The sequence below is a fragment of the Bombus affinis genome, chromosome 14 (genome assembly GCF_024516045.1).
Source record: "Bombus affinis isolate iyBomAffi1 chromosome 14, iyBomAffi1.2, whole genome shotgun sequence".
Lineage (NCBI taxonomy): Eukaryota > Metazoa > Arthropoda > Insecta > Hymenoptera > Apidae > Bombus > Bombus affinis.
In genome coordinates, this window is record NC_066357.1 from 831,871 (window position 1) to 858,574 (window position 26,704).

General features: G+C 40.5%; 1 protein-coding gene and 2 long non-coding RNA genes across 4 annotated transcripts; 1 reads left to right on the plus strand and 2 right to left on the minus strand.

The window, feature by feature from the left end:
* The first annotated feature begins 904 nt into the window (after positions 1 to 904).
* Positions 905 to 26,582, plus strand: LOC126924289 (protein TANC2). Its single transcript, XM_050738610.1, has 16 exons — positions 905 to 1,487; positions 17,668 to 18,032; positions 18,441 to 18,561; positions 18,725 to 18,868; positions 18,981 to 19,121; positions 19,737 to 20,366; positions 20,475 to 20,806; positions 20,902 to 21,180; positions 21,310 to 21,753; positions 21,863 to 22,069; positions 22,522 to 22,788; positions 22,880 to 23,175; positions 23,310 to 23,758; positions 23,918 to 24,219; positions 24,490 to 24,909; positions 25,153 to 26,582. The coding sequence occupies exons 1-16, from the start codon at positions 1,424 to 1,426 to the stop codon at positions 25,453 to 25,455; spliced, it is 4,764 nt and encodes a 1,587-aa protein (XP_050594567.1). The 5' UTR covers positions 905 to 1,423; the 3' UTR covers positions 25,456 to 26,582.
* Positions 15,060 to 17,790, minus strand: LOC126924306 (uncharacterized). Of its 2 annotated transcripts, XR_007713479.1 has the most exons (3): positions 17,666 to 17,790; positions 17,128 to 17,498; positions 15,060 to 16,542 (listed from the first exon to the last, which is right to left on the minus strand). It is a non-coding gene; the product is annotated as an uncharacterized LOC126924306 (long non-coding RNA). The 2 variants fall into 2 exon arrangements; XR_007713480.1 differs by having other exon boundaries at positions 15,060 to 17,498.
* Positions 21,947 to 23,006, minus strand: LOC126924307 (uncharacterized). Its single transcript, XR_007713481.1, has 2 exons — positions 22,870 to 23,006; positions 21,947 to 22,796 (listed from the first exon to the last, which is right to left on the minus strand). It is a non-coding gene; the product is annotated as an uncharacterized LOC126924307 (long non-coding RNA).
* Positions 26,583 to 26,704: the final 122 nt, after the last annotated feature.

Genomic DNA, 26,704 nt, shown 5'->3' on the forward strand with positions numbered 1-26,704 from the left:
CGCACAAACTTTCTTCTCGTTCAACAAGAAACAATGCAAAGAACGAAGTACATCCTTTTTCTTTTAAGAAAATACTTCTGATCGATCTTCGAGAATTGAATTTACTTTGAGCCAATCTGCATTGCATAATTAACACTTTCTATATTCGATGGCTATGTTACTTCGGATGGCTATGTTAGTCGGATGATTCAGCTTCAGGAAAAGAACTGCTGGAACATAGTTTGTCTGCCGTGTTCGATGTTTGATGATATAAAGTATGAAATAGCTCTGTTAAATCTCAGGGATTCAATCTCTGTATGTACAATTAATATTCGCTTGACTGGTTATAATATAATATTTAAATTACGTAAGCAAATTCCATGAATACGACGGTACAAAGAATGGAGTATCTTTGTTGGACTTTTAGAGATAAAATTTATTTTGCATTAATTTGTATTGTATCGCGCAATTAAATATCTAGATATTAAGAAGTGTGATTTTCGGAATGTATACTTGGATATGGAAATTTCTCTTACAACGAAAAGACTTCGAAAGACAGCGAAAAAAAATATAAACAGCAAAATTCTGAACGGTCCTAAAGAAACATCGTCTTATGCAATGACAGGAAGAGGCACGATCTTGTCCTTGACCAGGCCGAGCCTCGAAACCATTCTCATCTCTCGCAGACTCTGATAGCCCTATTTGAATCGACCTATATGTTCAGTGGCACAATTAAAATTCCCTCCAAAGTAAAAAAGGAGCAGACCCAAAAGAAAAACGTATACCAAGAAGAAAAAGATCGTGTGGAGCTACGGGAGCGCAGGCTGGCCTGCTTGAAGAAGCAGAAGACTCGATAAAATTGAAGGAAACGCGCATGCGCGCACACTAAGACCAGACATCGGAGCAGCTCGATGGAAGAACGACCGTGAGGATCGGGACAAGTCGTCGGGTAGAACCAGCGTCTATCCAGTCAAGCCAGTCGACCGGTCGACCAATCAGCCAATCAGGCGTCATGCGAGTCGACCGGCGCTCGAGGTGGAGTGCTCGTGTCTACCAGTCAGTGCTCGACCAGCGTTCTCGGAGCATGTACTCGTGTTAATAACGTTTGTCCTCGAGCATTTTCCAATACGTTTGTTGCTTTGGCGTGGTCGCGCGGGAACTGTTTCAGTCACAGTGCGTTAATCGATCGTATTAAATAAAGAATAAAATGAGAAATTCGTGTCAAGGAAAAGAACATCCTTGTGATTCGTCGTTCCTCTCGATTGAGGAATCTTTGAAGAATTGCTGAAGGAATAGCCAGTCGTGTATAATTGTTAGCATTAGTATTTCAAGAATTCTCGTTCTAGTGTCGAGGAATCAAGTGACTGTGTTTGTGACTTTACGATGAAAGAAACGAGTCTACCAGTGGATTAAGGCGCCCCATAAACCCGCTCGAAGCAACGCCATGGCGCCCCCAGACAGGCACAGATCACCGAGACCAGGCTCAGGACTCAGCCTCTCCGTGCTCGGTGAGTTTGCACCCGAGATTCTTCAGTTTCTCTATTTCTCGTTGATTCGCTCCGTGGTTCTTTGGAAGCTATTGGTAGCAACCTTTCACAAAGGCGTCGGCCCTGGTTCCCAGGACTTTTCAAGCGAGACCTGGAATCGATGGGAGAAACGATTCGTCTGTGGAATAAGTATCTAAAGACGTTTCACGAGAGATCGGCCGTAGATGAAGCTGTGTTCAACAAAGTGTCGCTGATTTGATCTAGAAACGGTCTCGAGTTTACCGCTAACTGCAAACAAGGGATTACAGTTTCCCGAAGTTAACGGGAAATACGATAAACTTCTTTACGCTCTGTTCGAGATGATTTTGTAACCCTTGACCAGTAAAATCCAATAAGTTTTTAAGTAAGCTTTATACTTTGAAGCTTTCATATATAAAATTGTTTCATTAACGATTTTTCTAGTAAAATGCTGTGATTATTCGATAAGTATACAAATAGTTTTCTTTTGTTTTCTTATAAATTTTGATGTAAAAATACCAATACTCGATGTGATTTTACAATATCTTCGCCGGAAAAAAGTTACGTACAAAAATGTATAAATAAAAGGAAGAATAATAATGTATAATTAAAAGAAATATAGAAATAAAATTGCACATACTTAAGTTAAGCAACATACATTATACATACATAGATGTATCTTCTTCGCTTAAATTTCTGTATTCAAGCTAAAAATGAGGGTTTGCAAACCAACGGCCGACCCGTATAAGGAATTAACGTGCGATTACAAGGCAAGAAGCCGAGCTGGCGTTAACGATTAGAGCAGGTGTAGGACTTTTTATTTTACCAACGTACACGCACCCTTATCTTCTATACGATCGTCTGCAGACGACGTGAAATTAACTATCGAGCGAGTCGCGACGCCACGAAGCGAGCTTTACGTGCGTCCTTGATTTCTCGATGTTAGACTAAGTGCTTCGCGGCACGAAAACTTCGTTAACGCGCGAGATGGTTTTAATTAGAGTGGAATGCAACCAGATTCGTGGGATTCGCCAAGAATGCCGACACTGACGAGCTCGAATGGCGCTTAGATTGCGCGCCGTCTCTTATCATCGAGGACATGATTGCGGTCTCCGTGAGTTTCTTTAAATCACCCGTTACAAGGTCGCCAATAGGGTGTCTAGCGTTCCTGATAATCCTTCTTGGAGTGTTTTCAGCTAATCTCACGACTTTTTTATGTTCTTTTTTTGATTCGTGCCTTTTCTCCTTCTATTTCTCTTTCGAGCGAGTTTAGAACGGACGAAGATTCTGAATTTGCGAGCGTATAACACGAAATGAAGAGTCTACGTCGCTCTTAATGAAGGGTTGCCAGGAGCAGCTCGACTTTCAGCGAGATCACTGTAATTTTTTCGTCCGAAGGCTCGAAACCGACGCGATACAATTTTTTTCTCAGACGCCTTGATGTTTTTGAATTCGTTGAATCTTCCGTATGACTAAAGGGAAAACTACGTATCTACAGAATCAAAGACATAAAGAATTATTTTTTCCAATGACTAAAGTTTCGCTTAGAAGGTTTCCCCTTGAAATTCCTCTTGGAAAATCTTGACACTTTTCGCTATTTTCTGCATCAATAATAGAACTTTTTCTTTTCTCTAAATCGATGATTGCTATTCATCGATCACGGTGCATCCTCGTTACGTCATAATGTACACCGCCTCAGGAACGTTATCGTTGGTGCATCGCGATAAATGACTCATTGGTCGCATCAGTCACCGAGAAGATGTTAACATTGCCCCTGGACGGTCACCGTCTTCTGCGAACGGAAAACTGGTCGCGTAGACGAGCGATGGAGTAGTCGCGCTTCTGCAACGGAGTGGAACCGGCCACTTCCGTTTTCGGTACGCGCGTTCGACTGGTTCCCAGGAAACTTATTATTTCGAAAAAGGGGCAACCGACCGACGTTGCTTGCCATCAGCTCGGTCAACAGCCACCTGTTGCACCCAATTAAATGGCGTAATTGACGCTTGCTTTTTAGAGCGTGACAGAACGCTCACGTTTCTACGGACAGTCTGTTATTATTTTCATTTACCGATTGACTTTTCGCTTTTCTTTCTTTACTCCTCGCGCCTCCGTTTTGATTTTTCAACCTTTCCTTTTCACTTTTATTCTTAATTCTTTGTACTTGGCTCATTCTACCTCTAAATTTATATAAAAATAGAACAGTTGAATTTCGATATTTGAAAAAGAACGCCTAATGATAAGACAAAAAGAATTTAATTTCGTGAACGCAGACATACCTATTATTTTCGTACAAAAATAATTGGAAGATGATTTCTCTGACTATTCTGCCATTTTTAGTGACATCGTCCATATTTCATTTTATTCTTATATTTACACAGGTGGAATAATATAGATGTACGATCAACAGTAGAATTTAATTAACGTGTTCAGCTATTGAAATTTTACATATGAATGACATCATTTTGAAAAGCATAAAAGAAAATTCTAGATTAATTTAAGTTGATTGAAAATTCTGTGTTAATCTGCTTAATTTCCTACGACGATAAGCTATCTACACCTCGAAGATTTACTTTCTTCCTAACATATTTGTACAATGTATTTTATTACTTTCGAATCTCTAAGATTCAATTTCGTTCGCGTTTATTTATCTTATACTTTCTCGTCCCACAAAAAGCAAACATACACTATCGTCAATTGTCTGCTAAGTGAAACGATTTTCCAGCCCTTGCTGTTTTGTACTTTCTCGTTGCTCGATTGGACTGAAAATTGTAATGGTGTAAGCGAACATTTTAAGAATTTCAAATCATTTATTTCCCTTCATCGTTCCTTTAGTTTCGTAATTAAGCTGTAACTTTATTCCCTGCTACGATACATTTTCACACGGCTTCTAGAAATATAATCAACTCTTTCTAATGATAAACGGTAAATAGTGTGTTATGAAAATTGGCAGTGGACTGACTTACATCGCTATGATTTTCAACTTTTTAATTCTCTTTAATTCTATGTTGTTTCACGTGGTAATTAACAATGTAGTTTGTCTATGTAGACAAGAACGTGAAGAAAATTGTAAAGAGAGAAAGAATTACGTCTTCGATATCGATCCCTTGGACAGGCGTTGAGTCGTCGACTGACAATTGACCTCATACGGCGTTGCATTTGCAATGGACGCGTTCGTGGTTGCACGTCATCGACAGGAACTACCAGCTTCATTGAAAATACACACCGTACAGTACTGGTCGGTCCGGTGCCAGTCGATGAATCAGACTTCACGCGACACTGATCGTCACGCGTCTCTTTCGATCGAAAAAGAATTCCATCGCGTGTGTGAAATTCACGCGCGCCGTCTTGTGTAACAATAAACTTTGAACGAGACGCGACGAACCTCCTCCATCTTTATTTCAAACGTCTTTACGCCATTCCACCTCATTTGCATAACCAAGATCCATAACGTCAAGTCAGAATTTTCTATTCTTTTTTTACGTTAGGTATTTATCTTTTTCTGAAAATGAGTCATTATAAATTGATATTTTAATGAACACAAGAATAGAAGTGGAACTAAGGCTCATCTAAAAGTGTCTTAATGTATATGAAGTACTTCAGTTTGCATAATTTGAATGTTTTTCATTAATTGAATATTGCATTTCTATATCAAGTACTTGATTCCAGATATGTTATATATTTTTGTATCGTTAAATTTCTCATAAATGATCAAACACATATAGTCTAACAATAATTATAGTTGACACGAAATGGACTACTAATCGACTACTAATCGTGAATAAGCAGACAAATGTCAAAAGCCTTAGGATTCATTCAGATAAATCGTTGTCCAACATAGAAAACCTGTCGTTTCAGCTAAAACGCTTTTCGCCCCGAGATTTATGTTGCAATCGATGAAACGAGACAGCGTGCGACAGATTGCAAACCGGGTAAAGCCGGCATGCACAAATTAAATCATTCGCTTGATTCTTTCTCCAGTTAGCTTGTCCTGTCCTTTACCCCTCGCCATTTGTAGCGGCCATTCTTTCGCTCGAGGCTGCTTAACCGCGAACAAGATCCAGTTTCCGCGACTTCCTGTTCCACGTATTCGTATATTCTCTTCCCTCTTTCGTTTCTCCAACGACCACGACCGTCGTCGTTTATTGGCCGCATAGATTATGAATGAATCCTACTATACGGAAACGTTGATCGTATTTCGTAAGGTGTTCTCTTTTTCCTGTTTCTACGTTTCTCTTTCTAAAGTTTCATCGATTGACGAGTTGAAACACGTTCTACGTGTTTCACAAAGATTACGCAACCGTCGCGGGCATTTGGAAGTTTGATTCCGGCCAATGATCACAGGTCCCACGCGATTTCAACCGCGATACCGACACTTCGCGCCCGTTATTATAGGTCACCGTTATCTTTCTATGAATCTCGATAAGTTACGACCGATAAACCCAGCCGGTTACAGAGAACGAGTCGCGCGAATCGCCTTCAAACGATAATTGCATCCCTGTTTTCCTCTTTTTCGACGAAATCCTACTCTACTCGATGTTATCCAACTCTTTCCTGGAATTTGTGGAAAAATTTTGATGTCTGATAAAGGTTTAAAGATTCTCGGAGAATTTAGAAATTTGCAAAACTCGACAAAGATCTAGAGGTTCTTAGAGAATTGTAGAAAGCTTTAGAATCCTAGATCATTCGTAGCAAGATCGTAAATTACAAGTTTCTGCCTTTTTTCTCACTGCAACTTTAAAACACAAAAAATGAGGCCCATGGGAAAAAGATGATTTCGGAAGATAAACAAGTAAAAATTGTCTTCCTTCCATTCCAATCTCGAAAGATAAAAATAGGACACTTTTGAAGTGATATAAAAACTTTAAATGTCCATGCCGGCGAAACTGGTTTAATTTTAAACCTGTGGCTCAGACGAGGATCCAATGATCGCGGATTAGTGAGGTCGCGGCGATTCATCGCGTTGCCAGACGCCGAGAGGCCAACGGACTTCCTACTCGGCTACATCGGCTATTAACTTGGCAGGTTTCTGAGAATGGACGTCCCAGACGCGACTGGTAGGACTGGTGTGTCCGCTCTCGACCCTTCGCCTCTATTCTTGCCCCATCACCGGCCAGACGGAGACCCATGAGCTCGCATATACACATGTTTGGTATCCTATGCCTCCGAACAGGTCAGGGAAAAGCTGTAAAGCACGGCAGAGTATGACACTTTCCAGCAGCGGCTGCTATTGTTAGTAGATGTATTTTCTGGACGACGCGACGGGGAATGCACCGACTGCGCGGACAACGGGTCTCGAAGGACGTGTTCGTTCGACTGAATCGACTAAAGGCAAATAAAATCGTTGTCGAAGAGAAAGAAGATTTCTGCGACGTAGATGGTGGAAGATCTTTGGAATATTAGGACCTGCCGGGGAAAACAATTGAATGATGAAGAAATTGGGGAAAGTGATAAAAGTTCATTGAAGTGAAAATTTCAGTGGAGAAAAGAACTAAATAGAGAGAGAAACGAAGGAAGAGATAGAAATATATTATAAAGATTAGGAAGGATATGGAGAGGAATTTATGACATGGAGGATGGAATTCGATTGGGGATAGAATTTAATGGAAGAAGATAATTTTTTTGCGCAAGAAGAAATTAAATATTCTAAAAGTATTATCGGGTTTTAATTATCGGAATTTTTCTAGTTATTGCTGTGTATTAATTTAGGGACAGATATTTGGATTGGGATAATTAACCTAATTCAAATATTTAGCTGAACATTGTTCTAAATATTACACTGTGAACTTAATGCGCCAACTGATACTTCTTTAACTCAGTTTGAGTCACCGACCCAGTCATATTTTTCTATGGTTAACAAATTTCTTAAATTCGAATAATGACTATGAAATCCTGAGCAAAAGATCATAAGAGATAATAATTAAAGGACGCAAAAAGCGATTCAAGAATGATTGTGCTTATTTTCGGGACCATTAAATTTACCAAATTTATTTGACTAAGATTCCTCAAATTTCCTCAATGAAACGAAGCATTAAAAGTTTCATTCTCAAGTAACTTTTAATATCTGGAAATCATTCCCGGACAACATACAACCAAGATCCCGAGCCAGTCAATATATTCGAAATCGGTAATAACCGAACGACAAGGACTAACAATCACGCAGAAAGATCGTGAAAGGAAAAAACTAATTTCCCCTTACGTTACCGCCGTACCTCTTTTCTTTTCTGGTTCACGAAACATGCGTGGGATTGCGATGGAATAAAATTCTCATTAACTCGGAGCAAGAACGAACAGGAGTTTTCGGATGCACGAGAAAGTGAGTCACAGCTGACGGTTCTGAGATCAGCACTGTTTCGAGGTCAGGATACGCGTGTTTAAAATGCATCGTGCGCCTTACTCCATCCTTTCTTCCCGCAATCGTTTCTTTCTGCTTTCGTTCGTACATAAGAAGGAGAGGAAGAAAAAAAAGGGTTTGACGAGTCCTCTCGCGTGTCCGTTCTTCTTTGGTCGTGTTGCTTCGAAGAAAACGGGTTCACGGCGCTACCCTCGACGCTTTTGTGCGATGCGAGCCTCCTCCTCGAAGTGCAGGATACGAACGCTTACGGTCACGCAGCGGGATACACATAGGTGCCTGTATTTCGCATTTCCATTCGTAAAGCCCAAGATCTATCGGCAAACTAAGCTAAGTTACGATAAACAAAGCTAAGTTTGAAAACATTTGCTTCGATGCATCTATACTGAAACGTTTCCATTGCTCCTGATTCAAAATACGCAATGCTTTGCTTAGTACAGCTTACTTTGACTTGCTGATGGATCTCCGGCTTAATCCACCCAAAATTCAAGCTTTTACGATTCCATCGAGACGAGTAGATTTTCGAAACATGGAGTCAGCCATGAATACAAAAGATAGGTAGCTCGAACAAGTAAATTGTTTTGAGATTTTTCGGTAGAGTTAAGGTGAAAGGGTATAAGATATCTTTAATTATTGATAGATTATTTCAATAAAAATATAAATTCAAAAATGAAATTTTGTTTGCAATTTACCTAAGGATTTTTTTATTTACTTTTTATTTTACTATCAATTCTCGCATTGAGAATTATAAGTAATTTTCTCTGGCGTGGCGCAATGACATGGCTAATTATTTATAATAAGTTAATACTTATTATAGATAAATATAATTTATAAATAATTATTATAAGTAAGTAAATATTACTTAATCTAAATATCTAGTTAAATCTTGTGCTTAGGTCTAACGGGTAGTATTTTTTTAGCCTGCGGATCTGGTGTGCCGTGTTAAGTAATTTAGTAATTAGGGGGTTTCGATGTTTGATGACTCTTTTGCTATATCTATTGCTATATTTTGATATTTCTTCTTTGACTGTGGGTATCTTGAGGTCGCGATGTATTGCTTCGTTGGTGACATACCACGGTGCATTTATTATTGATTACCTAAGGATTAATTTATATTTTTCTTTGCCAAATATGGACATTTAACGTTACATAATTTTGGTATCATTCTATGTACCTGATCTAACTGTACAATTAATTTACTATACAGTTACCTGCAGCAAAGTAAAAATAAATCATTTCGGAGCGAACAGATAAAGCGTGACTAGTAAACGAGAGAGATTGAATAATCTAACAAGTTCAATGCAAGTCGATACCCTCGTCTGCAAAGATCGAACGGTGAAACAGAGTGCTCTAACAAGCGATTGCTTCTTTATTACTTCTTTTCTAAAAGATAGATCGGTTAATTCCAAAGGGGACAGGCGGTGTACAGACGAAATCGAAAAAAGTTCCGTGGCGACGAGTCTTTTCTTAGCTCGTCTCCATAGTTAATTCCATCCGCTGATAGACGTACGTTCTTATCAGTATCTTTGACCGACGACTGGCGGGTCTGTGCGGTCCAGCTAATCAACTGAATACCACAAACAGACTACATCAGGGAAATTAGAACCTCCCATTCATATACTGTATGGGAACTTAAATTTAACACTTCCGGAGTTGCTGATGTAATATTACGTTTTCTTTTTCAAATGTGATTAGTTATGGTTGTGTTGTTCACGTTCGTAAAAGTGCGTCATAGAGACCATAAAAAAAGTCATAAAAGTTTGCGTCTATTCAATATCATAGTTTTCAGTTGAGATAATATACATTAGGCTAGGTTGATATGTATCGATAAATGTACGTACCGTTTTCAGTTTCAACAGCAACAATTTTTTAAAAATTCTGCCGAATAATTTTTTGATAAACTCGCTTCACATTTTCTGTGATTCTTTCTTCAATTTATGTTTCAATGTGTTTCATATGTGTTTTGTAAGATTTAGGCCAGGACTCCATTTATCGCAGTACTATTCAGCGAATCAATGTCCGAAGAATTAGATTCCATCCTATGTAACAACATCTAGAAGCAGTCTGCACGTTCATATCGAATCGACGTTACAAGATCAATAACGTACTTGATCTAACACTTTTGCCCAATGAATATATTCAATCTTGCTCGATTTTATCTCGCAACTAGCTCTAAATTATCAAAAAGAAAGAAAAAGAAATTCGAGCAATGAAACTATTAGAAGAATTAAACGATAGATCGAAGTGTGCCGAGAACAATGAATCCCATAGCGTTCGATCACTGTCATCCTCCTCGTATCCGGGGATGAAATTACGATGATCGTCGATGAATAGTCGTGAGCAACAAAACCAACGAAACGTTCAGTTACGCGCGATTGAATCGAGAGCTCTCTCTTGCGGCTTCCACGCATTGAACCTCTTTAACCGTAGAATGTACATATGTATAAATACAAGCGGTTTCCATGTACGCGACCGACTAAAAAGAAATCGACATCCAACTAGACTTTTAATCGCGATCGCGATTAAACTCTGAACAATCTCTTGCAACGGTTCTGTTACGCGCTCGTTTAATTAGACGCGCACTATTTCTGCAGCATAATCGACGCTATGAATTCCAAAACTGCGCAAGTTCACTAATCGATATTTCGCAAAAATCAGTTCTTATTTATCTTCTTTAATTCGTTGTTATACTGCGGACATTTATGGAAATTCATATTTTTACGAATTTCATTAGAAATATGGAATCTCTTTTATCTAGTAAATATTATGATTGATGCTATACTTTATATACGTTCTATTATGTATTTTTGTACTTGGAATTTTCCCGTTAATGCGTCAAAATCTGAAGTTTATTTATTATTAATCTTGTTTATTTTTTCTTATGACAAAATTTCAATTCCTTCTTGTAAATAATTTTTATGACACTTTTCGAAACGCATATACCAATGAGAGAGAAACGATCGAATTTTATTACTTAACACAATAGATTATTTAAAAACGCGAAAAAGCGAAAAGAATACGATCAAGAGATGAGATTTCTGTATTATTTTAAACGTTATTAGATAGCTAAATAATCTAAGCAAGCTGAAGACAATTATATGGTTCGTAATCTAGCGTCAAAAATAGAATCGTGCTGTTTTGGAATTCATGGCTTCAATTTTCTGTACGAGTCCGGGTTGGAGAAATGTTTCTCGAAGCGGACATGAACTCGGCCGGTTTTTAGATTTTAATCCGGGAAACGGTCCACCACGATAAACGACAGATAACCCATGGCGGTAGAGAAGTTTTCCCCGCTCGTCTACGATTTAATCTGTCGAGGTAGACCAACGCTTATCTATCGGCCGTTATCGCGCGGCCCAGAGCCTGAACCTTATCTCGTGGAAACGGACAGGTAAACCCGTGCTCCACACAGCGTTGCCCGTGAGAGAGCGACGATTAGAAACCGGAGTCAAGAAACTTGGCTGAGAGGCACGAGAATTGTCTGACTTGATTTTGAGTACGGTATTAGGTTATGACTAGATTAGATATTTATGCGTTTAGATATGTAACATTTGAAAGTGTGCGAATGGCCAGAATGCATTTAATACGCAATAATATACGTAGTATTTAAAGTAAAGGCCTTGCCTTACTATAATATTTGGCGAATGAAATAAATTTCTATTTAGATTCGACTTTTTTACAAACTTATAAAGTTTCTATTAAAAATGTATAAATCGCTCGGTTTGATTATTCTGGTAGTTGTTACGGTATTGAAATGTAGCTACATGTATATAAGCTTGAATTCTCATCGAGCAATGCGATGTATGAAATATTACATATAAATATTCAATAGTGCTTGTCACGCGAACGTAAGATAAATTTATCATAGTGTTATAAACGGTATTAAAGACGTCAAAACAAACCTCGATCATTTGCTTACCAATGAATCGTCCGTGCAATTAAAGGATGATCGAGCAATTAAAGTTAGAAAAGAACAGATCGTAATCGCACGCTTTCCACACAATGTAAACTGCGATTAACATATCTAATAGAGTCGCGGTTTCGACACTCATCGACCACGGAGCAACGACATTTTGGATTATTAATCGTACTCGCGTCGTTTGGAACACCTTGCATGCTCGTCACAGGAGAATTATCGAGGCCATGATCCTATATACCAGAGTGAACTTTTCGTGGAGAACGGTGCAACGATGGGATTCTATTGGAAGGATACAGTTGAAAATGTCTCGTTTCTTTTAGTAGAACAGAGATACACGAGAATAAAAACAAAGATGATCTCGAAATTTAAATCGGACAAATAATGTAAGTGTATTTTTGTTGGAAGAAAATATCTCGTGCCACTTTTCTACAGATTTCCTCGGTCGCAAATATTACAGTATAGTATCTGTAATAGCACCGAATTTAGATTTACATTTTCTATCTTCAAAAGAAAGATGCAAATTACACGGTACATCAGTCTCCATGGCTAATTGATTTCCAGATAAATTACAGTGTTCGAATCCGTGTCGATTCTTCTTCTTTCAGTTAGGTCCGCGTTAATCGAGCAAACCCTACTTTCCCGGTTTTCCAATTAGCCCGTTTCAGTGATGGTTCTTTTTACTCTACATTCTCTGACGAAGAAGTCGAGCTATCGATATTCCAGGAATTCCTTTTGGCATCTGATCTGAATCTCGTGAAAGTCGCTTGTTTTTAATCGTTTTGACGTCTTTCCTCGTCTCGACCGATTTTATCCCGATTTCTTCTTCTTTTCCTGCTCGTACCACGAACCAGAGGCATGATCGAAGCGTCACGCGGTGCACCGTTTGTCATTTCATAGCCTCCCGGTATAGCGGAAGGCGTCGCGTCGCGTCGCGTCGATGTAAATATTGCAGCCGTAGGCGAGACTCGGTAGGGTAACTTTCTCTCATTCTTCAGGGTACAAAATAACGATTATTGCGCGTGACTCGTCGAAACCAAAACGATCACATGTACTCTCTCTGCGTTATCTTTTTTCCTTTTTTCCTCGGCCTCTTCTTTCGCTACTCGTTCTTGCGAGACCAAACTCTACACGCGGCCGTTCCTTTTCATCGATCGCGACAGCCTTAAGATTCATTTAATTTTAATTAAAGCGTGTTATGAAACATTTTACAAGAAAATATTGCGTAACGCTTAAAAAAAAATTCCTCCCATAAATATAATTCTACGGCAATTTTGTTTTCACGATTAAATGTATGCATTATCAAAATATCGATGGTAAACCTGTCGTACGAACTTGGTGTCAAAACGAGAACGAAAGCGGCGTAAATGAAAAACGGTGTTTCCCCGGCCAGTATCTCGATTCGGGTCAGCCAGTCGGCGACGGGGGTACCAATTTACGAGGACGCAGCATGGCCCAGGAGCAAGAGAGCGCAACGGAGAACGGAAACAGCGACTGGGGAGACCAGGACAGGTGGCCCCTGGTGCGGACGTCGCGTCGTTCTGCTCCGTTCCCTCGGCTCGTGAGCGGGCTTTAATCGCACTCGTTCTCGCTCTGTTGCTCGGCTACGTCGTATTTTATCGCCGTCCCGCTAATATTGTTCGAACACCAACGTACCAACGAAGCCAGAAAGAGAGGAAGAGCTTGGTTCGTAAGCAGAGGAGAAGGTAGAACGGGAACAGGCTGGATTTAACGATTTGCGATGGTTTCAGTGGAAGAATCAATCGAGAACGGACTTAAATATCACGGACGTATTCTGTATTTATTCGTTTGTGCAGAATTTTTCTCTTCCCTCCTTAACAATGAATGGTTCTATCGAATTACTTTGAGCCACAAAGCTCTTTTAGTCAAAGTTGTCAAAGACCAAAAAGAATTGTTCGATATACTTTAATATATTATTTGATAATATTGCAGATAGACGAATGGCAAGAAGTCATCGTTCTCAATTATTTATTTATTAAAATAAGAATTAGTATTCTTAGATCGTATGTCATTTGATCATTTAACTTGGAAAAAACAAGGACGCAATCGATTAGAACCCCTATGACGAAACAGCACCGACGTACCGATACTTAACAGATAGTTTGAGAAATGCCTGCTTTACCTGTAACCGTGTTAGCCTAAAAGAGCTTCGTGGCTCAAAGTAATTCGATAGAACCATTCATCGTGAAGAAGGGAAGAGAAGAGAAAAATTCTGCACAAACGAATAAATACAGAATACGTCCGTGATATTTAAGTCGGTTCTATAACACCATGAATCGTTTTTTCGATTCTATTTGCCGCTATAAAATCGAAACGCAAAAGTACAACGCTGCGATTGGTTCGGCACTGCAGAGTTCGCCAAAGGGTGAGGAATGCGGAACCGTTTGCCGATATCGACACGCGTCAATGACTGCATGCGTAACCACACTATAACTAAAGGATTAAAATTGGATTGAAAAGAATCGTAAGAAATAAAACGACGTTAGAGCTCCACGATCAAAGATCCGTGTATGTACGATTCCCTGGTTGCTGTCGATAAGAAATCAAGTCATTTTCCACGAAAGCGTCGACGATGCGGCATCGTAATTCTCGCGGTTTGCGGAATAATTGGAGAAAGTTGAAAAGTGGCTGGAGGCCTGCCCTATGATCCTGCAAGAGAAAAATTCGAATACTAGAAAAAAGAAAAAAAGAACAAGAAGCATTCACAAAGCTCCGAGAGAACTCCTACTCGATCGAGCCTTTTGATGTTTCGAAGAACCGTCACGGTCTAGGAAACGTGGGAATAATAGATGCCGGATTTATACGGGTCGCGGCGCACCGAGTTCTCTACTATGTTCAACCACGATGCTCGTTCTCGCCTTGTTAGATCGAGCGGGTGCAGGGGCGAGTAAAAAACCGGCGAGCCGAAGAAGACCATTAAATTACAATACAAAATGTCAGCAAGTAAAACGTGTCTAGATCGTGACTATCGTCGCTAAACGGAAAAAACGTGGGCTTAATATACCCGAGAGTGCCTCCGTCGATTGAGTTTCTTTTTCGAGCATCGACAAAAACTGCTGTTCTCGCTTAATCCGCGATAGCAGAAGCGAATGAAAAAAAAAGATCATGAAACGAATCTGTGTCGTTCGTCTCGTAAACGTCCAGGAAAAACGTGCTTAGTCGTCCTTGTTCGACTAATCGACGTATCTTCGTTGGAGAAAAAGATCGCTAGGATGTTTTATTTATCGAGTAGTTTTAGATCGGTGCACAAAAGCGTTGTGAGATATACTGTTTATAAAGAAGAAACGACTGATTTCAAATCAGTTTATTTATCAAAACAACATGATATGGATAGTAGTAAATTTTAAGGTAAATTAAAAATTAGCGTTTGTAATGTCATTTTTCCTGCTTTTCAATTTATGGAGTTACAAATGCGTAAATATCCGCAGTTTATATATAAATTTCAAATAACGTAACGTGGTATATTATTGAGAAAGTGTATTGAATCACCTGCAAGTTATCGATTAAATGTATATTATTTCAAATAAACCAAGTGGTGTTAAAACGAAGTTTAATATACGCCAATCTAATGGGTATAACTTGTACGTCAAGACAGCCAGCGCAATTAACGAGACACTAGATCACCATTAATTAAATATACATAGCCAGAAACGGAGAAGAAATTGCCAGACGGAAGAAAGGAAAAAGTGTACATCTTATGGACGTTTCCTCGACCTTCGACTTCTCCTCGGCTCTCAGAACTCCTCTCTTTCTGTCTATAAATCTCGCGAGAACTGCCGATGCGGAGAGGATGGAAACTGGATATACACGCGGCGGAAACGCGTGAGTCAGTGATGCCTCCGGAGAAAACGACATCGTTGTACGAGTTTACCGTGGAAGCGACTATACGATCCTCTCTCTCTCTCTCTCTCTCTCTCTCTCTCTCTCTTTCTGCGTCTCTCCTGGGTGCGTTGACCCAGCTTACGGTAACCCAGGCAGTGTGTTGCACCTGCCTCGACGTGGACTTACCGGGATAAAGGGTCGTGCGACCCGAATTACTTCCTTCTTTCAACGTTCGCCGCGTCATTCCATCTGAGTAACCCGCGAAATCACGCTTCGACTCGAGCTACTCGGTCAGCTGCCAGAGGTTGCCTTTAGATTGGCAAGAGGTTGTCCTGGATTACGGTATATGTGAATGAACCGTCGTACCACCAACATGACTGGGGAAACGTCGTTTATAGGTTTGGTTCTCTTAGGAGAGACTTTAACGGGCGGTGGAATCTGTAGACAGCCACCAGTTGCTGTTTCTCCATAACATGTTCTTTTAATATTGGTACCGTGACATTTTCAATAGTTCTCAAAAGAACTCTATTAACTCTTTCCAAGTAACAAGTAGGTTCTTGTAATATGTAGCGAGCGAAGTTCGCTCAGGCGCTAAAAGGTCATAGGACAAGAGGTTAAGCAAAAAATCTTCATGTTTCTCGGAACATAGACCATTGTGCCATTTAATGGACCTAGATTCGTTGCATTCTCGCCCCTAACTGTTCAATTACACAGAGTGATCGCAACGGTACCGCCCACGTCTTAACTGCCTCAACTGCTCAGCATGATCGTATTAATCTACAATTTGCATAGCTTGACCCGTTCAACACATCCTGAGTTTTCTACCTCTTCTTCGTGAACGTCGAACTGCCTCTAATATCCTTGTGGTCCTCTTGATACTCCTGATAGTAAGGATATAATAAGGTCGTAAATCAAAGGATTAAGAAGACGCACCGATTGATTTGCGGTAGCTGTAAAAAATAGCAAAAATTTTGTTTCAATATATATACTAGGAAGAAAGAGACAATTTTAAATTAACGCTGTACAGTCTCCCGAATCAGATCGAATTCTTATGCTTCGAATTACTGTTTCAATTCTTGAAGTACAAAAACATTAACGCTCGATCAATCATACAATCTCGCTATAACTCTTGCACTAAGAGTACCAACGAGCCGATCGAGAAGAACAAACTTCGATACGAACATAAACATAATTTTGCCTGTCGTGGAAAGGATCCATTGGAACCATTAACCTGGCGCTGCCATAAATTTCATGGTATATGACGTACGGTACAAGGTACGGCACACGAGCCAATGCTACATGGAATCGATCGAGGATCAGGAATAGAAGCGCCAGCAGGTTCCGCGTGTGCTTCGTGTACACACGCAGCAAGGATGAAAAAGACGAAGGAGAGGGCACGCGAGGAGGTCTTCTTCTCTTGACCTCACTTTCTAGAATCCTTTAAGTATATGGCGCCTTCCCGGTCACGGCTCGTTTATCCATTATCGATGAACGAACCGCACCGCTTCCCTGACACACGACGTGTCTCTACTAACCGAGATACCGGTGTGCCCTGTGCAGATTCTTCGTGACAGTTGGTCTCTGGCTGTCAAACTCGCGAACTCGTTGTTAAGTGGAACATCGATCTGCGTCTCACAAGGAAGTCGCGGCCTCTTCGACGTACCGTTTTTTCCCGTTTCGCTTCCCCTTCCTCCTATTCTCGGAGCACGCGCGAAAATGGTTAACAAGCGTTTTTACTGTTATTACAGTTCTTCTTAGGGAACGTCTGCGTCTTCTTGGGGGCAACGTTTCACTCCCAGGATCATATCGTAGACGATAATGTGAGAATTTAAATTTGATGGAGATAGGATACAGTTTGCATTCCGGTTACACGATTTGTTGCTGATTTTAGAGTTGTAAATTCCGCCTAGCGTTAAAGCAATAATAACGTATGATTGTTTCGATATTATTTATACTATGATAAAATTTCATCCCTTATAAAATTGATTCGATTTCTTTGGATATGTATAGTAATACACATATAACATATTTAGTAATAATGTACGCACTGTACCAAATGAGTAAATTTCTTACAGATCTGGCCCAGATCCGAGCGCTGGTGGAGTCCACGGGTATGTTAGGTGGATCAACCTGTCCATCCTGCGAGATGCCATTCGACAAAGGGAAAAAACGTCGATTGATCGATTCTTGCGGTCACGAACGTTGCTATTCCTGCTTGTTTCGCAGCGAAGCTTGTCCACTTTGCCTTCGAGCCGACTTCAACGACGACGACGAGGGTCCCTTCAGGGAGGGGTTTACCGGGTTCTCGGGGCCCATGTCCATCCTCGCGCCCACGGATGGCTGGATCGATGAGTCATCAACGGTGAACTCTCTCTGTGGTAGCCCCAGACCTCGTACGAAAGTCACCACGAGAGCCAATCTTCCTTCAAGAGTCATGCACGTAAGCATATTGTCATCGTCCCCTTGGAATCGAATCGAGTAACACTATCTTACGCGGATCCTCGATTCCTTGAAACATACCTCTCTACCATTGGAATGTCTAGGTCATTTGCTCGCTATTGTTTGATGTTATTCCCTCTGGTTGATTGCATTCGCGTGAATTCTAGAAAGAAACGACGTCAATTAGAATGTTGTTTAGAAACTATTTTCTTCCAATACGTAACGTTTTCTAACAAGTTTTTAACGAATGGATCGTTCGTTTCATAATTGTAGAAAACTTTATGTATAGTCACAAAATGTAAAACGTTCGATACTCAGAAAAAATTGGAATTAGAACTCTAGTTTTGGATTGGTTGAAGAAAAAGTGAAGATTAATTAGTGGTTCTTTTGTTTGGTTCGTTTTGTTTAGCAAGAAGAGAGGGATGAAAGTGTCTCTTCTATGGCGATGACTAAGGGTTTGAAGAACAAGCCGCCAGCACTTCCGGAGTCTTCGTCTCAAGGTCGACAAAAGCTTCAGATGATGACGCAGAGTATGTAGATCAATATATTTTGAATTAATATTAATGCATATTAAAATATATTACGTTCTGATTTCTTCGATTTCTTTCAAGGAATAAAACAAACAGAATTTTTCAATCCAGTCGGTCTAATAAATCGATAAACACAAGATATAGTGAAAAATCTTCATTACAGGTTGTCCAACCCCACCGAATCAAAGGAAGAGGTTCTTTCTGAACCCAAAGGTCCTCAGGAGTTCGTTCGTTCCCCAAAGATCATCCAGACGAGGAACATCGTCGCCAGAACCAGTCGCAAACGACAATCCTTCCGCCTTATCAGGTAACATTCGACTTTAAATCATACTTAACAACTTCTAATAAAATAGATAACCGTGTAACACAATAGGGAGGAAGCTTCCTTTATTATTAATGATAAACCAACATGGGTGTAGCTTGGATGGCCTCTTCTTGGGAGGGGAAGTCTCGATGGCCGGGTGTAGTGCTGGGGAAAATCAAATCGTTGTGGAGCAACAGTCAAGGGACGGCAAACGATGGGCTGAACCAGCTCATCGACCCGAGGATCAAAGTTACAGGCAGGGAGAACGCTTTAGAAACCGAGTGTGCATCTTCTCGCGCGTTTAAAATCGATGAAACGTATATGCACAGGCTGCTCGATTGACACTCGTTTCACTATCCAATAATTTCTTGGTACCCACTGGCACTTTCCTATCCTCCCTTACACTTCCGGTAGAACACTAGCAGAGTTTGAAGCATGCACGAAACGTCGATTTAGTTCGACAACATCGCGTGGTGTGGTTGTAGCACGAATTGCTCCCCTTTCAGATTGGACACGTTTAGTGCGACAAAAACAGGAAAAAAGTAAACAAATCTTCGCAGAGGAGTGGTCGAGATTTTTAATTTTTAATGGGTGTGACATAAATTAAATTATCGATACATATAATTAGACATAATTAAGCCATTCAAAGAACTTATCATTTATTTTTATTATTTACCATCACCAATTTGATCTACGTCACACTAATTGAAAATTAACTGCGATAAAATTCAATATGGGGATGAAACCAGTATCTAGTGGATTCTGCATCTTGAAAACATGTGTTCCCATGTGGTTTTTATTTATGCATCGTCCTTCCTACTCAACCATTATTCACTCCATCTAACAACCAAATGTTTCTTTCTTTCCTCAGACGATGAAGGAGGTTGCGTGAAACCGTTGTCCTCCAAGACGAGGAAGTCATCCCAATCGGACCTCCACATGAGGCTAGGTCTCCTTCTTGGCTCAAATCACACTCGACCAAGCAGCAGTGTAGACACAACAGATTTACCTGGCGTTTCCAATCGTTCCAGTACAGGTGCATGCCAATCCAGGGTCCCTATTCAGGGTCATGATAGTTCAGCAGCTTCGTTTAGTAGTCTGACCAGCTTCGAAACTCAAACTCTAGCCTCTACGAATACGAGTCCAGTCTCTACTTTAACTGGAACGTCCAGCGAAGCTGAAGCTGCTGCAGCCTTGAGGTGTCCAATTAAGCCTAAGACAAAGGTTAAAGGGAAAAGCAAGTCCAGAGACTGTGACAGTGCTGGAAGCTTGGCTTCCATTTCTACGTCGATTTCTGCATCTACGTCTATGTCGATGTCCATGTCCGTCTCCGTTTCGGGCTTGTCAAATGGCAGCTCAAGCCCCCTTACCCCTAGAAGACATTCCGTGAACGCCTCGCAACCTGGTCAGAGTGATGAACTTGGCCAATTTAAGAATAGACGTTCCTGCGCCAGGAGATCGGCCAGGGCTGGGAACATTAAGGGCGCCGTCGACACGAAATGTAAGTTTTTGAAGCACGAATTGGAACTTTGAAGCAGAGATAAGAATAAATTCTTTGAACGAGCCTCGAATAAAACTTGGGAATAAAACAATGTTACTTCTTTTTTAGTACGCTTCATACAACACCACGCAACGCAATTGACGCTGAAGCCCTTATTCTTCGAAGTACCTCTATTAGAAGCTGATCCACTGTTCACCGGTCGCCAATGGCTACTGCAGGAACTAGAATCGGTGGTGAACGGGTCCAGTCCTGGAGTTTTGATTTCTGGATCCCCTGGAACGGGAAAGACTGCGCTGGTTTTACAATTGGTGGAGCATAGCTGCTTTGGAAGGAGACGCGAGCAGGCTCTTCCCTCTGAGATCAGCGAAGAAACCGATGAAAAAGAGAGAATTGGATGTACCTCAACTTTACATGCTAGTATTCGTTATACTAATGAGAAGGTAAATGAAAATTTGTAATTTCCTTTCTCTTTGTGGATAGCAAACAAACAATTGGTAGAACTCGATAAATAATTGGTAAAAATTCTGTTCTTCAGGTTCGAGAATTAGCGTCACACGTAGTAGCGTATCATTTCTGTCAAGCGGATAATAATAGTACCTGTTTGGTACCAGACCTGATCCATTCTTTGGCTGCACAATTATGCCAAGCTCCTCAACTCATATCCTATAGGGAGTATTTGCTCTCCGAACCCCATATACAGGGGTCTTTGTCACAAAGGGAGTGCACTGTCGATCCAGATCTCGCGCTGTCAAGGGGTATTATCGAACCTTTGTCGACGTTGAAGAAAACTAATAGACTGCCTGACACCAATATGGTAAGTAAAAGACTTTTTTTTATGAGAATAGTTATAGAACAGTTTTAATCGCAAAGCGATGTATGTTTTCTTTGATGAAAAAGAAGATAGTATTTTCAACATGTAAAAAGTATAACGTTGTGTTATCAGGTGATATTAATCGACGCCGTGTGCGAAGCAGAATACCACAGACCAGACCGAGGCGACACAATAGCGTCTTTTCTAACGAGGCACGCTCCCAATTTTCCTAGCTGGCTAAAAATCGTCTGCACAGTAAGAACGCAACTACTTGAATGCGCCAAACAGCTACCTTATACCAGAGTGTCTCTAGACAGAGGTGCCAATGATAACACCGGAAGCAACGTAACCAGGGATCTATCCGACTATATTGGATACAGATTAGCTCAAAGTCCTGCGATTCAGACGAACGTCACAGCATCGGTGAATGGAAAGGCAGAATCGTCGTGCAGCGCGAATCAAACGAGATTTGCCTCGCATCTGCTCGCGTTAGCCAGAGGCAGCTTTCTCTTCGCGAAACTGACGCTCGATCTTATCGAGAGTGGTCACTTGGTGGCAAAGTCTGCCAGCTACAAGGTGAATAGAATCTTATCTGCTGATGTATCTCAATTTTGTCTTCTTCTTTTTTTCTTTTTTTATTGATCAAGAACAACATTGAAACATAAGTTTGGAATTTATGTTTCAGGTACTGCCAGTTTCTTTAGCGCAGATTTTCCAACTACACTTCAACCTCAGGTTTCCTACAGCGACATCTTTTGACAAGGTTCAACCTCTATTAGGCGTCTGTTTGGCTGCTTTATATCCTCTGACTTTACCAGAAATCTTCTACTCGGTGAACTCTCTGAACACGAACCACTTCGTTTCATGGGAGGATTTTCTGCAGAGATTCAAAGTAAGTTTCTCTTATAAACGAGATAAATTTTGTAACAGTCGGAGAACAAATTCTATAATAAAATTATTCGTCATTTGCTGTTGCTGCCTTTGAGTGGACCACGTAAGTCTCTTCTTCGTCATAACGAGACAAATCTCTTATAATATACACTTTGTATACTTGTGCAATTACTTTTTGCTATATCGCAAAGGATATATTATACGAGTTAAATATCTTTTCAAATAATCAACTGATCAACTTTCAACCAGAGTATCTCAATAATTTTGTAAAGAATGGAAAAATATGTTAAGTAGTGCATAAAATAATCATATCGAACGTTGATCGTCACTGTTTTGTAAGAATTACTTAATTGTACGAGAAAATATTTATTCTCTACAACAATCCAATGCTCTCTTACTGAATCGCAACCAGCCCATTCGTTGTACGACAACCTCTCCTTCTCTTGCTATCAGATGCTCTCTGGATTTCTCGTGAAACGTCTGGACAACACCTACATGTTCTTCCATCCGTCGTTCAGAGAATGGTTAATGAGAAGGGATGAGGGCGAATCAACCAAGTTCCTCTGCGATCTGAGGCTCGGTCATGCAGCCATTGCATACAGGTTGTCCCGCCTTCAGGCACCGCTAGACGGTGATAAAGCCCTCGAATTAGGTCATCACATACTCAAGGCGCACGTTTACAGAGGCGTTGCTCCGTGTTGGCCTTCGCGCGATCTACAGGTAACCACCTGTTTTCACATTTGCATTTGTTACAACGATCCGTTACGATAGAATCGATTAGGAAATCTGCCATTTTTGTACCTTTGATTAGGCCATCTGGCTAGCATCGTCTACAGAATGCGTCTCTTCGGCGTTGTGTACGCTGAGGAATATTTACAGCCCGAACGTTAAGGTGTCGAGGTTGCTTTTGCTGGCAGGAGCATCTCCGAATCATGTCACCGAATACCTGGGTAACGCTCCAGCCCTTTGCATGTACGCCCATGAGGGTTCAGTGGAAATGGTTTCTTTGCTGTTGGAGTTCGGAGCTGATGTTGAATTAACAAATAGCCAGGGCTGCACGGCACTCTCGTTGGCCGCTGCTCGTGGTCATTGCGATGTTGTCAGAAGGTAAGCTAAGTACGAATAATTTAGTATGATTTTTGATCGTGTATAGGATGGTACGAATGTAATAATAGTTATACAAAAATTCATACTAAAGATCCGTACAGAGCTTACAATAAAAGATCCAAATCCTGATTTAGGTTAGCCGCTGCTGGAGCTTCGCTAGGCCACACAGACATGGCAGGACAGTGTCCTTTGGTTCACGCAGCGAGATACGGAAGATTATCTGTGGTTGGTTATCTCTTAGCCTGCGATTGGGTAATTCCAACCAATGTAAGCGAAATCGAAGGATCGCAAGAAATAGGCAGAGAGGAAGCTGCTCAACAAGCTGTGGTTGCTGCAGCGGCTCAAGGTCACGAGTCCATCGTCGAATATTTATTAGATATGGCCGAAGTGATCGTGGATCGGCCTGACACTTTGATAGGAGAAACTGCTTTAACTATTGCTGCTGCAAATGGTTCTACCATTACTGTATCGGCGTTACTGGCTCGAGGAGCAAGTCCAACTGCTGTGAACGCGAAGGGATTGTCACCTCTGATGCTGGCTGCGAGAGAAGGACACTGGGGTACAGCTGAAAGACTTCTGCAAGGTTAATATAAAAAATTATTCTTAATTCTGTTACGTTCTTCTTCAGCCATATTCGACTCGACTGAATTTTTGTAACGTCGAAGGATATAATAGCGCGTGGAAGTTTCTGGGCAGATAGATTTTTTACTCGAAGGAAATAATTTTGATGATACGATTACAGGGACGCTCTCAAGTAGTACCGATGCCATTCTGGATGATGCAGCATCTCTTCTGGACCAACGGGATCCAGCTGGTCGCACCGCGTTAATGTTAGCTGCCTCGGAAGGTCACACAAATTTAATCGAATTATTTTTGGACAAGGGTTCCGTTTTGGAAAGCAGAGATAAGGAAGGTCTGACTGCTCTCTGCTGGGCTTGCGTAAGAGGAAGACTAGCTGCGGTACAGAATCTGATTGATCATGGCGCTGATGTGAACACTAATGATAATACTGGGAGAACTCCTCTGGACTTGGCTGCTTTCCAGGTAAGAGTATTTCACATTTATCTGTTATCTACGTTTATACATTTGTGGGAATGGTATTTCAAAGTGTACAGGTATTGCAACGTTGCACGGATAATATCTAATATATGTAAAATATCGAATGCAAAGAATCCGAAGAAAAATGGAATATCGAAAAAAGGAGACGTAAAATTTGTTAAACTGCCAATCTACTAGCTGTATTATGATTTATTATTATCGGATAGGGATTTGAAAACTCACAATTCCGTAATGTCGCGGTCAATATTTTCCTAGGGCAATCCAAAGCTCGTGCAATTGTTACTCGAGAAAGGAGCAGCGGTCGAGCACGTCGATCTGCACGGAATGCGACCTTTGGACCGAGCGATCGGATGTCGAAACATACCGGTGGTGCAGTGTTTCCTCCGCCGCGGGGCAAAATTAGGCCCCGCCACTTGGGCAATGGCCGCTGGAAAACCCGACGTACTATTAATTTTATTGAACAAACTTCTCGAGGATGGAAACGTGCTGTATCGAAAGAATAGATTGAAAGAAGCATCGCACAGATACGCGTACGCTCTTCGAAAGTTCCCAGCATCGCCGGAAGAGGACTGCCAGGGGCAGGAGCAGGGTCACATGATGCTGCAACTGCAGACGTTTGCGCAACTTCGGCTGAATTTCTTGCTCAACCTCAGTCGATGCAAGCGCAAGATGAATGTGAGTGGTTGCGTATATTGAACGAACTAGATTTCCTAATACTTTCATTCATAGTACAGCTGAGCTATTTATAGATATACGCATAATGTTACGCAACTTTATTTCCCTTTTTTTCCTATCGTAATAAAGCAGCTTTTAAATGGAGTAATTCCAAGATTATGTGTAGAGTAGAATCTTTGGAGAATTTAGAGAATAGAATTAGGTAATTTATGTTCAAATTGTTTTCGTCTTTTATCCAAACAGGAATATGCGGAAGCAATCGAGCTCGCTGACGAAGCTCTGAAAGTTCGCCCAGTATCATACGAAGCATTCTACGCGAGAGCAAAGGCACGAGTCGATTCAGACCTCTTGGAAGACGCATTATCGGACGTTCAAGAGGCACTACAGATTGCACCGCCACAAAATCGACAGGATAGACGCGTCCTTGTGGCTCTAAGAGAAGAAATAGTCTCCAGACTAGACGGGGTAGGGACCAGCAAAGGATCGATTGATTCCGCCAACAGATCTCGTCTTCGAGCTTCGGTCGACACACTCACAGAATTGTAATATTACTATTTCTGTCGTAAAAGACTTCCGGTTTGTTAAAAAAAATGCTCCTTTAGTGAGGAGAACGACTATAGTGCAAACTCAAGAAGCTTTGTATGCGTATTTAAGTTACGAACTGATCTTTCCTCAACTGAACTCGCGATTCCTCGAAGATTTTTCAAACGAAAGATATACGATGATCATTGTGAGATTTGTTCTTGAAATGTTCGAAAGCAATTCCAAGTAAGTAAAAAGTATTTAGAGTATTTAAGTTATGAGTTGATATTTTCTGAAGTAAACGCGCGATTCCTGCAAGATTTCTTTAACGAAAGATATATACGATGACTGTCGTAACTTAAGATTTGCTTTCGAAATGTTTACAAGCAATTCGAAATAAATAAAGTATCTCGTTTTCTTTCTTTTTTTTTAATTTATACGACTCGTTGCGTATGTTATACGTATTCGAAGAAATATTCCTCTACCTTGCGTTTTCTTGGTTAATCTCGAAAATCAGCAAGGATTTACAAGCTCTTCGTCTTTATTCTCTGTGCAATTGTATTGCATGACCGTGTTAGGGTTTTTATACGATGTTCAATTCGATTTTGAATCGAATACAGAGTTTAATATATATATTATATATACACATTTTTCTATATATATAGTAAATATATATATAAATATTTGTATTATATTACGCATATGAGAAATTGGTTTTTAGTGTCGTTGTAATTTAAATCAAAGTTATTTAATTATTTCCTCCTCTCTGTTTCTTTCAGTATTTTCTTTTTAATATACTATATCAGAAAGTATACGTAAACGGAAAAAAAAGAAATGCGCCCATGAAAGAGAATTCTGATATTCCAGCGTTTTAAATATGTTACACAGCCATTAAATTCAAAATGGCCATTTTTTTCCACGCGTACGAAACGCAACGATCTCGCTGACGTATTTATAATGCACTCGCTTGCCAAGCATTTAATTTACACCTATTCCTCTGTAACCGGTTATAATCCAAATGAAAGATCGATAGTGTCCGAATTTATATTAGACGAAGTCTGCAACAATGTTGCACGGACTCAAAACTACGATATTGTTCGTCTCCGCCTTGGAGCACAGAGGTTCGAAATAAACCAACCTTTTATTGAAAAGCACTCGTTCATTATTTCCTCCCCCTCGTACGTCGATAAGACAGCAGCGTTGTTTGGGTCAACCAAACTTCGACATCTTAATATTCAAACTCGAATCGCAAGACACATTTCACAGCTTGACT

Coding starts and splice junctions, on each gene's coding strand:
- LOC126924289 (XM_050738610.1), top strand. CDS start 1,424: ATGGCGCCCCCAGACAGGCACAGATCACCGAGACCAGGCTCAGGACTC. Junction 23,176..23,309: donor CATTGCGATGTTGTCAGAAG/GTAAGCTAAGTA, acceptor ATCCTGATTTAG/GTTAGCCGCTGCTGGAGCTT. Junction 24,910..25,152: donor GATGCAAGCGCAAGATGAAT/GTGAGTGGTTGC, acceptor TTATCCAAACAG/GAATATGCGGAAGCAATCGA.